Source organism: Mandrillus leucophaeus, unplaced genomic scaffold, assembly GCF_000951045.1.
Source record: "Mandrillus leucophaeus isolate KB7577 unplaced genomic scaffold, Mleu.le_1.0 Scaffold207, whole genome shotgun sequence".
Lineage (NCBI taxonomy): Eukaryota > Metazoa > Chordata > Mammalia > Primates > Cercopithecidae > Mandrillus > Mandrillus leucophaeus.
Window position 1 is genome coordinate 3,814,964 of NW_012102110.1, and position 14,460 is coordinate 3,829,423.

The 14,460-nt window shown below is 37.4% G+C and overlaps 1 protein-coding gene across 1 annotated transcript in view; it reads right to left on the reverse strand.

Annotated features, from left to right (window-relative positions):
* Positions 1 to 278: 278 nt before the first annotated feature.
* Positions 279 to 14,460, reverse strand: part of F5 (coagulation factor V (proaccelerin, labile factor)) — a 71,360-nt gene continuing 57,178 nt past the window's right edge. The window contains 9 exon segments of the mRNA XM_011979948.1: positions 279 to 572; positions 1,527 to 1,709; positions 4,487 to 4,638; positions 6,610 to 6,754; positions 9,324 to 9,479; positions 9,927 to 10,030; positions 10,965 to 11,036; positions 12,035 to 12,151; positions 14,110 to 14,289. Coding sequence (XP_011835338.1) covers positions 426 to 572; positions 1,527 to 1,709; positions 4,487 to 4,638; positions 6,610 to 6,754; positions 9,324 to 9,479; positions 9,927 to 10,030; positions 10,965 to 11,036; positions 12,035 to 12,151; positions 14,110 to 14,289 — 1,256 coding nt within the window. The 3' untranslated portion in view covers positions 279 to 425.

A 14,460-nucleotide genomic window follows, 5' to 3' on the forward strand; every position in this document is an offset into this window, starting at 1 on the left:
TGTTAAATCATAGTTAAAGAAAAATGTAGAAATGAAAGTTATCCAGGTCTATCAATTATTATTTAAAGTAATATCTGTTTTATTAATGTGTATAGGATTTAAAAGAGTTATAATGAAGCATTTTAACCATATAAATATTACTTCATAGCATTTTTAATAAATAAGAAAGATAAGCCCTTTTCTGGTTGGTTCTTGATATTTTCCTATCTGTATTCAAATTAATGCAGAACTAATAGCCATTATCTTACTTACTGGTAGCAAGGAGACACATTATAAAAGCTTCTTGTATAAAATTTTATTCACTAATAGAAAAAAAGAGAAATAGTGGAAAACTGTTAACATTTAACACAGTGTAAATACATTGCCCATTCTAAATGGTTTGAGGTCTTAAAGAGCCTCTTCCAGGGGTTTTTGAATATTCAGTTCTAGTAAACATCACAGCCAAAGAGTTCCAGGCGAAGTGCAATACTTTGATTCCATGTTTTAGGAATGACACGGATAAACCTGGAAATGATTGGGGGGTTGAAAAAGTTCTTCACATGTCCTTTGGTATTAGTATTTCCTTCAAAAATCTGAAAGCAAAATAAGAGAAAATCTTTAATGACAGCATAAATGGAAACAAAAATCTTACAGATAAGTTTGGTTTTTTTTAGACAAGGTCTTATTCTGTTGCCCAGGCTTGAGTTCAGTGGCACAATCATGGCTTACACAATCATGGCTCACTGCAGCCTTGAACTCCTGGGCTCAAGTAATCCTCTCTCCTCAGCCTTCCAAAGTGTTGGCATTGCAGGCATGAGCCATCACGCCCAACCCAGATAATTTTTTATCCTATTAGCTCAAAATGAGCATATCAAAGAACATACATACATACAAAGAGCATACATAGAACACTATCATAGAGATGATCCTCCATCAGTTATGAAATCACATGCCAGATAGATTTCATCTCACCAGTGATCTGAGTTAAATTGGGGAAAAATCAACAAGTCTCACGTGGTGCTGTGGAGCAGCTACAAAACCATTTCTGCCTTCAGCCCCTTTGTATTAGCTGTATGACTGAACAAGTTACTTGTTTTCTGATTCTTCATTTCCTCATCGGCAGAGTAAGGATAATAAAATTTCACCTCACAGAAGTCATTGCAAAGATTTAAAAATATATGTAAAGGTAAGTGCATAGTAAGTGCCAGGAAGTGGCCACCAATAAATGGTTAACTATTGCCAACATTTAAAATTTGACCAGGCATTTTAACTTATTTATCCTTGTTGGCATGTACCTTATATCCTCAACTAAATTGTATAATTTCTCCTCCTCCATCATCAGCAAGTTCTCCAAGGTTTACATACAGCAGAAATGAAATCTCTATTTTTTTATGACAATGATATTTATCCTCCTATGGGGGCAACCTGGTGTAGTGAGAAATAAAACAAACCAAAACAGACAACCAGGAGTTTGTCTGACAACAGGCACCTGAAGAACTAAGATTCAGAAGACTTAAAGAGGTGGTACATGTCAGATGCCACTCTACCTTGTCCACCATGGAGGATTTCAGCCGGTACGGTTTCCATTCCACTCCCTGGTCACTGTAGTGGATGGTATAGCTCTTTACATACATTTCAGAGGACAGAGACTTGCAGCCCTGTGTTGTAATTGCTGTTATCTTCTTGATCTTGAGTAGATCAATTTCTAGCCACTGCTTGTTGTTGTTTGCCTATGAAAGTGACAAAAACACATAAATAAGGAAGATGTTAAAACCTTTGCTTTTTTTTTAGACCAAGATATGCAAAAAAGCACAGAGCTCAAAAGGATTTTGTTCTATCTTATCCCTTAGGATTCACTGTCTCCTAGAAGCTTTCCCTCTTTCTTCTTTGTTGCCACAATATGTGTATAAATTTCTATTGAAGTATTTCACATATTGTACTATAATTGTTTCCTTCTTAGTATTCCTTACTGCTTGAGGGTAGAGGCTTATTTAATTTTATTTCCTGTTACTCACCACAATGTTAAGATACCCAGTTGGTGTTCAATAAATAGTTGTTGAATAAATGAATGAATACATGAGTTTTATTTGGAAAAATTATTAAATTTCTAAGTTATCTGTAAATATTATTTTCTTAAGCAAATTTATTCAAATACTCTGGTAATATTGCTACAGGGTTATCTGGGAAATAATTGGATAGCATCCTCTCTCTATTTCACCTATTTTACAAAACCCAACTTCTCTTTTCCCCTGTTAATGTCAAATAGCAGAAACAGTTCAATTTCTTCTGATATTTCAAATAAATGTAATATTTGAGAGACCTGATAAAACAATAAGTAGAGCTTGATACACAGTACAGTTATTGTCCTGTCTCCGGCCTAACAAAATGCCTAATCACATGGTTGGTGATATGCGTTTGGAGAAAGATCAAAAGGTCTAAACTGAGTTTTAGAGTAATCTGAGATAAATTTTTACCTTTGGGGGATTTGTCATCTAACATAGCCTCATTCAATTATAAAGGAAATAATATTGATATGTTTCTTCAACATCACCCACACATACTTAAGTGTATGTGTATATATATGTGTATGTGTATATACAAAAATGCACATGCTATATGTATTTTAAAAGCAAATTAACTGAATTAGAATGATTATATGAGAAAACTTTTAAGTCTATAACATCCTCTAGCGACATCTGGGTGATATTTTAGTGTGTCTTCAAATCAAGGTTGTACCAGTGATACAGAGTACAACCAGCTGGAAGTTTTCACAGGCATAAAAGAGGTAGAGACATTTTAGTTACAGAGAGAACAGCATCTGTGTGCATCCCTGCGTATGTCCAGCTTTGATTTTCAACGTCTCCAAAGAGACCATATAAAGACATTTCATGTGAGTGGAAGGGGGTTAAGTAAAACACGTATTTCTGATCCCGAATTCTAACTTTGAAATAACAGCATTAAAAATTAGCATTTTATCTTTGAGGCCTTTGTTATATTACAAAGACTAAGAGCAAATTTTAGAGAGTGCAAATGTTTTTAAAAGATTGTAAAATGAAGTATGGGGTGACAAGGTTAAACCATGAACAAGTCTAAAGAGTCATCTGAAAAAGAACTGGATAACATCTCTTTAATTATTATTTATATTGCTATGTAAATTATATAAATATAATGTAATATAACACTATTTTTATTATTTTAACTTCTCTGGGTATCAGCTTTGCCCTCTACAAAATTGCAAAACGAGGTATTTGGGCTGCTACAAATGGTGGAAGGCGCATGGCCTGTTTACTGGGAGAATGGGATTCTAGTCCTGATTCTGCTACCAAACTAAGCTAAAATTATTTAATCTCCTGTGTGTTTAGACTTAAAAGGAAAAATCTAGACCAGATGCTTTGCTCCTTGCTATTGTAACATTCTGTGATTCTGTGATTTCAGAATGAGTTTCAAGACACAGATATCAGTTCCCAAGACTGTGTGGAATCCAATCTTTTCTATTTACCCCACTAGCACCACAAGTCTTTTTTCCTTTCTGGTGGCCTAATTTAAGGACAGGTCATGGAATTCTATAGAAAGTCAGGAAATTGGAGTGTAGGTATCTTAAGGGAGGGAGATATGAGGGTAGAAAGTAGGGAATTTGGATTTAGTTGGCTGAAGGGATCATCAAGTTATCCATGCCATTCTGATATCTCAGGTCATTTAAAGAATTAATAAAAATGAGTCAACTACTAAGAGTTACCCCCAAATTAAATCACCTGAATTATTCAGTGGGCTAATATCAGGGGTAGTATAACTCTCTGGAAGGTGTTTGTTTAACTTAGATCACTGATTTTATAACTCTGGTTTTGCAACATTTTACTATGCTTCTAGTTGTCTCAATAAATATCACAAAGCTCTTAAAATAAGGAGGGTGGGGAAGAGAATAAAAAATTTTAAATGACATTTCATTTAAGACAATGAAAACATATTGCTAAATTGTAAAGAAAAAATAAGAGATGATGTTGCAAATATAAATCATTTGTTTATCACTAATGTATCTGTCTAAATGAGGAGTTGGCAAACTATGATCCATGGGTCAGATTTGGCCCACTGCCTGTTTCTTTGTAAACAAAGTTTTATTAGAACACAGACAGCTCATTCATTTACATGTTGTTTATGGCTACTTTCCTGCTACAATGGCAGAGTTGAGTAGTTATGGCAGAGAATGTATGGCCCACAAAGACTAAAATATTTACTATCTATCCCTTTGCAGCAAAATAAATTTGCTTATTATTGGTTTAAATCAAGACTAGACCAAAACCCACAGAGATGATAGATGACTTTTCTCTGAGCCAGAGTTAGAGTCGAAGCTATCGAGTCCACAGACATCCTAGACTCTTGGACCTAGCATTTTAATCTGCAGAAACAGATTAAAATACTCCTGCTTCCAAGATCCTCATGTTCGTGGTAGTGAGGGCCTTTGCATTCTTCTGGAGTGCTAAGAGAACACCATGCATAGAGTATACTTCACCTTGGCTTGCCAGGCATTCACACGTCCCTGGGCATTCAGACGGGCACGGAAGGGTTCCCAGTAATCTCCCCACCAAGATTTTTTAAACGAAGAAGCTGTGATTTGCTTGTTTCCTATCTTTCCATTTTCCATACCCAGCGGTGTGGAACATCCTATCAAAAGAAAAGTAATGTGATTAATTATACACCAATATTCCCTGCATGGCATTTTGCACTGCAGAGGAGATAACAAATAATATTACTACCAACGAATGACAAAAACAATAATCACAAAAATGAAGATTCATTGAATCCAAGTGCCAAATACTGTTCTCAGGATTTACATGTATTATTTAATGCTCATAAATATCTCCATTTTAGTACAGCAAAACACAGTAATTTGTCTAAGGTAATACAGCCAGAAGAATCAGAAACTGAACTGAGCTCAGACAATCTGATACCAAACACCATGTTCTAAACATTTAAACTCATTTCCTCCTTCTGAGAGTCATGGAAACTTTGGTCTTTGCTTTGAGGTGACAATAATCCTTAACTATCTATATATAAAAACACGCTGTTTCTTCTAACAAAAGCTACAAAGAAGATGCAATAGACCCTCATTCACTATTTAATATTTTCTGTTTCAACCCTTAGAGGGTAATTCAAGTTATGTACTCTTTGGAATTTTTCCAAGGTGTAATTTGAATATCATAGGCAGCAAGGCAGACCTGTGACTGTAAGAAACACAGCTAGTGAGTGAACCTGGCTGACTGCCCATCATCTCTGTGACACCTTGTTCTTGTTGGTAAATCATGCAGAAATTTTCTTGAAGTAATGCCTTACTTACTCCATGAAAAAAAAAAAAAAAAAAAAAAAAAGAGCCCTAAAAATAATACCCGCTGCTAATAATTACCTAAGTATCAAGAAAATGAATAAGAAGAAAATAAAGCTTCTTGTATAAAAAATAGATATTTTAAATAAATCAGCTGAGTTGAATGTCACATTTTAGGGTAGTTTATTAGGATCTGAACAAATCTATTTATACCATATGGAAAGAGAAAAAACACAATGACTTATGGAACTGTTTCAAGGGGTGGTCCTGCTGATACAAGATTTGTGTTTTATTTGGGAGATGTTATAGACTACTGCTATCTGGACATCAGCAAAATACCCTTATCCATCCAAGGGTATACTGTGCCATTATCTGCTTCAATAAGAAACCGATTCCAGGGTTCAGCTACTTTCTCCAGTGTAAATCATGGCTTCTTCTCTCCACCCAAAGAGAAGTACTGCAACTCCCAACAGGTGTGCCACAGCAGGTTTCTAGTGTGCCAATTTATTTACCCCTCTTCCCACCTCCAAACCTTGAACAGCCAAGTGGGGCCTGGATCAGTCAAGCCTTAGGATTATTACTTCATTCTTTTACCTCAGAATGCCAGGCAGATATTATTTTCTTTGTGTGGTTTGAAATAAAAAATATTGGAAAGCACTGCTTTAAGAGTCCAAGAAGAACAGTTAAGACTCTTAGACATCCTTGTTACATATAGCAGAATTTTAATATGACTATTTACGATTACCTGGATTTATTTATACCACAGGTCACATTACAGCCCCTAAGAAATAACAGCTAACATAGAAAAGACTTGAGTACCTACATAGGGTATTAAAGAAAATATAAAGATGAATCGTGGTTTCAGGAAGTTGGGAAGCCGATTCAGATTTCAAAAACACTCATTGAACACCACATATATGGCAGTGATGTTGCCAGATGCTGTCATGACATTGAAGTCTGAGTGACCTGGAGGACTTTGGAAGAGTCGGGCCTAGTTTGAATTTCAGGTAGGTCTTATTGAAAATGGGCTGATGGAGATAATTCCAAATTAGAGCCCTTCCTTGGAGAGTTGTGATGTGTCTATATAATCCAGGCACTTTCTTCAGAGAGATGCTGTTGGCCCTCTGATTGGCAGAACCATTCTTGGTCTAGATCACACTGAGAGTTTACCCGAGTAGAACCTCTGTTTCACAGAGGTTTTCCTAGGAGCCTAAATCACTGAAGAGAACTAAAAATTCTACGCATTCTCCTATACCTCCCAAATCTTGATTCGTTGAGTGGCAGTGAGAAAATAATGCATCTTTGTACCTTACCATTTACCTCACAACCTTGCAACTCCAATCGAAGGGTAGGTCTGTTATAGGCTCGAGTTGGAGAGATCCTAATATATCTAGCCACAATAGGTGGGTCAAACTGATTCTCTTTTATTGTAGAGGCATCTGAATTGCCATTAAAATACTAGAAGAAAAGAGGAAAGTTTAGTTATGTAACAGTGATCTATAAAGTGACTTTATAATAAAATTTTGATCTAATTTAATATTGTAATACTACATTTTCATGGGGCCTGAACTAAATCCATTTGGTTATAAAATATACTTGGGGATAATTCCACTTCCAGGAATATTGTATATATGTACTTTACCCTATTACTCCTGGTAAGTACAACTAAAAACTTTGGACATTATAGCTAAGAGAAACCTAAGAAGGGGAAACATCTTTTCAGGGGAAAAGAGCTCAGAAGACAGACTGACTAGGGTTCTTGGAAGGAACAAAATGGTGGTGAGTGTCCTGGATTTTCTTTTTACCTCATACATCCCAGACTTAGAGATGCAGAAACCAGGAACCTGGAAACACCAATGAGTACAGACTGAAAAAGCCCAAATAAAATCTGCTTTCTCTAACCAAAGTACCAGTAAAGGGAAGCCTAGCAAGATATAATGGAAAACTTGTGGATACTGACTTCTCTCCTTTAGCCAAACACCACAGAAAAACCTGAGGCCCCTCCCCAACCCACAACAGCAAAGGCTGAATGGGAAGCCTAGACTTCCATGCTCATGAGGCTAAAGAGGCACCCCAACACTCTTACTGGGGTTGTGTCAGAAAAGGCCATGTAAGGATTTAGGGCATTCATCTCCAGCCCCTAATAAAGCTCCTGCCCCTGAGTATCAGCGGAGGCCAAATGGGGAACTCCTGTTCCCACCCAGTCACCAAGGAACAATCCCTTCTTAGGTGGCAGTGGAGTGGGGAAACTGGACTTTGACCCCCACTTGGCAGTAACCAGGCTGTGCCCTATCCCTTTTCCTGACAGAGCAATGTCGGAAAAAGCCAACTTTTTAAAACAGAAGATTGGAGCAGGTATTGGTAATATTGAAAACAGAAAAACAATAGAGAAAAATCAACAAAACAGGGCTGAGAAGATTTTTTTTTTTGAGACAGAGTCTCACTCTGCCACCAGGCTGAAGTGCAGTGGTGAGATCTTGGCTCACTGCAACCTCTGCCTCCCAGATTCAAGCAATACTTCTGCTTCAGCCTCCCAAGTAGCTGGGATTACAGTTGTGTGCCACCATGCCTAATGTTTTAAAATATTTTTAGTAGAGGGTTTCACCATGTTGGTCAGAATGATCTTGATCGCTTGACCTCGTGATCTGCCTGCCTCAGCCTCCCAAAGTGCTGGGATTACAGGCGTGAGCCACTGCACCTGGCCAAGAAGATTTTTTTTAAATCGACAAATCTCTAGCAAGATTCACAAAAAAAAAGGAAAAAAAAAAAAGAAAGGAGATGCAGTTGACAATATCAGAGATGAAACAGGCAAAATCACTACAAACATGAAAAAGGATAAGGGAATATACAAACAACTCTACACACATAAACTTAACAACACAGAGGGAATTGACCAATTAATTGAAATATACAAAGTATTTCAATTCACCTAATATGACATAGATAATTTGAATAGCCCTGTAACTATTTAGAACATAGAATTCATAACTTAAAAACTGCCCAAAAAGAAATCTGCAGGCCCAGATGGTTTCACTGGTGATTCCTACCAAATATTTAAAGAATTAATACCAACTGCAGACATTTTCTCCTAGAATGTAGAAAAGACAAGCTTACCAATTTTATGAAGCCAGAATATAGAATAGAAGAGCATGCTTACCAATTTTATGAAGCTAGTATAACTGTGGTATCAAAAGACAATTAAAAAAAATAAAACTACATACCAATATGCTCTCATGAATATAGATGACAAAATCTTTATGCTATGGACTCAACTGCAATCTGTGTTTTCTCTCATAATACTCATTAGTAAGAACCATAATTTAGGATTTCAATGGTGCTGAGACATATTATAAATAATTATTAAAAATAGGTAACTAATAAACAGTAAACAATTTTATATAAAATATGAGCAGAAACAGACTCGAGATTATCGGTATAATAATGGCAGGCAGACTCCTTGCATTCAGGTAGGTTTCTTTGGGGAAAGGAATAGAGACGGGGAGAAGAGTTAGGGCTTCTGGCTGAGCCCCTGGAAGAGCAAGAAGGAGGATGCCATTCTTCAGGCGTGGCCCCCCAAAAAGTCTGAGAATCACACTGCCTCAGAGGCTTACTAGCATTAACACTATGATTTACTTCAGGTACACTGAAATAAAGAACAAAACAAACTGCAATAGTAAAATCAAAAGTGTTGGTAGCCACTTTTTAGCATGAGCTCCTTGAGACACAAGACCAGATATTCTACTCTGCCATACACCATCGGCCAGTCTGAGAAATCTGGGTATTTTATTTGATGATAAAATGGTTTTTTTAAGTTTTGTGGGGTTTTGAAGTTTCAGTAACCCTGCTTCTCTCTTTAATTTGTAAGACACAGACCCATCATATTACTGCTTTTCTCCATATGACCCTTAGAAAGCCATTCACATTTGTAATACCCAGAAAGGTATTTTTTAAAATACATAATCATTAGGCATAGTCATAATACTCCTAGACTGAGTCTAGAGATTCAGATAGACATAGGCACACAAACCATCACATTCCTTGTGCTGTTCCCTTTGAAGATCTGCCAGTTGATCTGGTTGGAACTGTAAGCTACATAGAACTCTGTGGTATAGCAGGACTTCAGGTAGTGTTTGGCACCTTGGGTCTGGATCCCTGTGATTACGACTTCCTTTTGCATGTCCACCTGCAATATAGGAAAGCCAGTAAAAAGAACTGTCCTTGTCAACAAGTCACACACTGCCTAAATTCATTATACAATCAGCTTTCTCCAGAACGAAAGAGCTAGCACATAAGATCTTAGCAAACTGATACAATGACTACATGTAATCCATATTTGTGCACAGAGTACCTAGGTTTGAATCCCAACTCAATGACTAATTAGCTATGAGTTACTTTGGGAAGGCACTTAGTATCTCTGTGCCTTTTGTTTTTTAATCTATAAAACAAGATATTATTAGAACCAACCTCAGAGGGTTGATTTTAAGGACATAAAATACTTAGAACGGTGCCTCGCACTTAGTACTTGCTATTTCCCCTAACATTGCAAGAAAAATAACAAGAAGGAATTACTAAATCACTTTCATTTTTATTATTATAATAGCAGTAAATATTATCAGTCTATTAAACAAACCTGGATCCAAGGTTTAGAGGCCAATTCTGCTGCAAGTTTTTCTACACTCCAAGCATTATAAGATCCACCATTGTTTAGTCTTGCTAATCTGGGCTCCCAGTAACCTAAACTCAAGGGAAGAAAAATATTTATTCTGAATTTTTTCAAAACTCAGCAATTTCTCAAGTGAGTTTAATCCACTGGAAAATCAGATCCTTGGAGGACCTGTGTTGTAGTCAGAAGTCTAGGCATGGGCCTCAGCTACTAAGCCAGTCCTTGATGATGAAATCTGGGCTTCGGGTCTGTGTTTGGTCAGCTGCCAACCACCACCTATCCCCTTTCTTGCACACAGGTCATGTTTGGTTTTTTTTTCTGTTATGTTGATGTTCCTAATGCTGAATGTGCCTGCCTAACAGGAAGACATGGAAGGGGTATATGGGAGCCTGATCATCCTCTTGATCATGACCTCTTGATCTCGGAAAGGGCTTACAGGCAGTGTGAGAAAACTTTGGAGGAGTTCCTGCCACATAGTGGAGGTTCAACAAAGTTTTCTGAATAGATGAATGGTTGCCACAGGCAAAGGGCCATATTAATGAGGACTATAATGCTTAGCTGATGAGACCCTGTGAATCTGGCTGAAATACTACATGTGTGGTCAAACCCAGAAAAGGTGACTGAGGAGAGTTTGGAAATGAGCACGTGGTCATAAGAGTAAGCTATCTGATCCTTGCCAAATCCCTGCAGAGAGGCTGGGCTCTTTATGTAGAGAACTCAATGACCCCCAGCTATTGGTTTCTCCCGGAAAAGACTCTTTGGGAACATTATACACCAGAAGGGGTGGCAGTGTTAAGAGCACGCTAACAGGACTTTAGCTCCTGTCACAGTGTTCCTTCCTTTACCATATGTGTACCCCAAATGGAGCTGTGTCACTATATTGTAGTAGAGAAAAGCATAAAGAGAAGAACTGATTCATAGATAGGTTGTCATGTATGGTTTCATAGGCTGCATGCTGCACAACTGTAGGAGGTTCCATTCACAGACCATGGTGCTACAACTTACCCAGAAATTCTGAAGCCTTGATCTGTGAATCAGATATGATACCAGTGCTTAGTCCCATTGGCATCTTACAGTCTATGAAAAACAGGAAAAAATGAATAATTTTTGCTTAGAAAATGTATATAATAAAGTAAAACTCCAAGGTTAGGGATTATGTTTCTGACAGGTCAGTAATTAGATATTTTTACCTACCTTGCGTGACCCTGACTTAAATATATCTGATTATAAAATGGTAAATGCACTAACAAGACTGGTGCTTTAATAGATATAGTGGCATCCCAGAAGAAAACAACTGAAATCCTGAAATGCAATCATGTTTTAAACTGATTTTCTTCTGCTTTTATCTTAACTTTGCTATTTTACAACATTAAGTACTATCCATGGCTAGGTGCAGTGGCTCATGCCTGTAATCCTAGCACTCTGGGAGGCCGAGGGGGAGGATTACTTGAGGCCAGGAGTTTGACACCATCTTGGGCAACCTCTTCTCTACAAAAAAATTAAAATACAAAATACAAAAATATGAAAAAAAAAAGTTCTAGCCCTCATGAGACTATGTTCTCAAAAATTGACCTCAAAGTTACAAGATTATTTATATCCTGATTAAGGAAGGGATACCAGCCACTGTGTTACCTGGATGTTAGCACAGTGCTTCATACTCAACGGTGCTTAGTAATGACTTAAAGAATGGATGAATGGATGGACAGATGAAAACTGTGTTTCCTAAATGCTGAAATGTCAAGTTTAGTGACTCAGTCATTGTTAAATTCCTGTGACCTTTTCCCTCCTCAACTCTTGGAACCTGGAGAATTTCTTACATGCACTTGCCATGGATCACAAATCATGAAGAAGGATGCTTTACGTAGGTTTCCCATTTGAGAGGAATGCTTTTGATCTGACTGCCGTGTTTTCAATGCAATCAGACCATGGACCAGAATAAAAGCAACTATGGCTACAAATTATGCCTTTGTCACATCAGAGTTCTTAGAGTTGAATATTTCCAATCTAAAAGTTGGTAATACTCTAGTAATAGGCACTCTCCTGCTAAACCAAATATCACATGGCTCTCGTGATACCTCTGTCCATAATAAGAAATGGCGTTTGCATCCCTGCTCTCTGGTTTTCTCCAACCTCTGTGTTTAGGAGCCACCAGCCAGGTTTTGATGCCTTCATTTCAAGAGTTTTAAATGAACCTAAAATAAAAAGAACAACATTACATTTGCAAAAATTAACAAGCAAATATTGTGGTTGATAGTTCTCTACGAATCCTAAAATTCCTGCTTCACAAGAGACTTTCAAATAGAATTTAACCATTTTTCTTTAGGTAGGACTACAAGTATAACAGATAAAAACAAAACAATAACAACACACACACAGAGATAACTAAAGAAATTTTTAAATCTCTACCGTGCCTCACTAGAAGAAACTTTCACTTATCTAAATATAGTGTTACAAGTTAACTCACCCACAATACAGCTTCACAGTCCTAAGTATCAAAGTGACCTCGAATGACATCATTGGGCCTCAAAAATATCATACATGTTTCCTTTCCCTCTCTTCATTTTGCTTTTTTCTCTTTTTTATAAAAGAAAATCAAAATAAAATCTTCTTCCTCCATGTTTTCAAATTTTCCATAAAGCTTACATATGTTACTAGAGATTTACATAAATTGTTCAGAAAAAAACACTGAAAGAACGAGATTTCTAAAACCTCTGGCTATCCATTCTGGTATTTAACATTACCCCCTGGCAGTTAATATTTAAATTCTGTTGACTATAATTTATGACTCCCAGATTGTGGGTGAAAATGAATAGATACGGTTATCTTCCTCAAACCCACTGAAAAAGATCTCCAGTTTTTCTCTCTCCAATGCAAGTATTTAGGTTTGCAGATTTAGAGATGCCAGCCAATCCTAGCTTCTCAGTCTGTCTCTAGGCTTATATGGGAAGGATGATTGATCTTCTAATACTCGATGAAAAGATGAGAGAATTTGACTGAATCTCTTCTGTCTCTGATTTTAATACGATAGATTAATTATCTATTGATTGTTGTATTAATACAATGTTAATACAATATAATTAATAACTCTCTAGATGTATTAGTGAGTTACTGGCATGTGAAAAACCAACAAGAACCCTCTTTTTTTCCCTGCTCTTAATCAAACCAGTCCATTTGGACTTCTGTGCCTGCATCTGAGGCAGATTCACACAACCTCACTCAAAGTGCTGTCGAGGGACTGCCTTCACTAGATCCTCAGGCAGCGTGTGTTAGGTTGGTGCAAACACTAATTGCGGTTTTTGCCATTACTTTTAATAGAAGGCAAAATAGAAGGAAGGCGGCTTGTTAAAAATACAGACTCCCGGGAATTCTGCCCAAAATCTACCTTAAAGTCTCTGAAAACAAAATCCCTCTGCTTTCACATCTGCATTTTAACCGACTTCCTAGGTTTTTATTACATCCACTGAAGTTTGAGAATTTGGCATCTGGCATCACAGCCCCACCCACACACCTGCTGCATAAGTAGATACACGTACAAGCAACTCATTGGCACAGAAATATCCCTTCTGTATAATTGTATAGATTGTTTAAATCTACATTTATCTTTATTTTGCACATGAAAAACTCTAAATACCTTTGTTATTCTTTAACTTTTGTAACTATTTTTAAAAAATGTTTTCCCCTTCAAACAGTCTGTAAGTCAGTTTAAAAATATGATTCCTGGAGTCACTTGCCCAAAGATATTAGGGTGCTAGAGCCTAGAGGAGGAGCAGAACTGAAGAATCTGGAAACCCTCCCAGCAGAGATAACTGTAGCTGCCTGAGCCCTGTGGGATTCATTTTTTTATCTGCTTGAGACCTCATCTATATGACACACAGTGGCTCGGGAGAAACTGCATGTTATGTAGCAACTGAGTTGGGTCACACATTTAGCCTATGTGGTGCTGCAAATAGTTCATAAATTAGGTGACATTTTTGCACTCCGTACATACTTTGGGTCTATGAGTTTGCCTAGGCTCTAAGCCAGAACCCTATGTTCTGACTCCTTAGGAAGTATATGCACAAGGAAGAAATAAGAAGGAGTAACAGATGCTATGATTGCCTTTTCCCTGTATTTCTTAGCAGGGACCTCTTTCCATTTCCCAAGTCTTTACCAGGCAGAAGGGCCCAGACCCCTAACTGGTGCTGTTTATTGCCATTTTCCAGCAAGGTCTGGCCATGAAAGTGAACCACGTGAATGTCTTGGGAGCCGCCTATGTTCAGCAGGTGTAACCTCACCCACTCTTGCTCGTACATTCTCAGGCCAGGCAAGCTGTAGATCATCCCATTAATGGCTGAAAGGACAAAGAGTTGAAATCAATTAAAAATCTGTTGACACAGAGAGGGCGACTGGTAATGAAATATGGGGCAACTCACTCAACACCCATCTTCCTCATGATTCTGCATTCCCAGGCCTACCTAACCATGGAAAGGGCCCTCTTGTATGTCATATTAGTGAGAGGCTG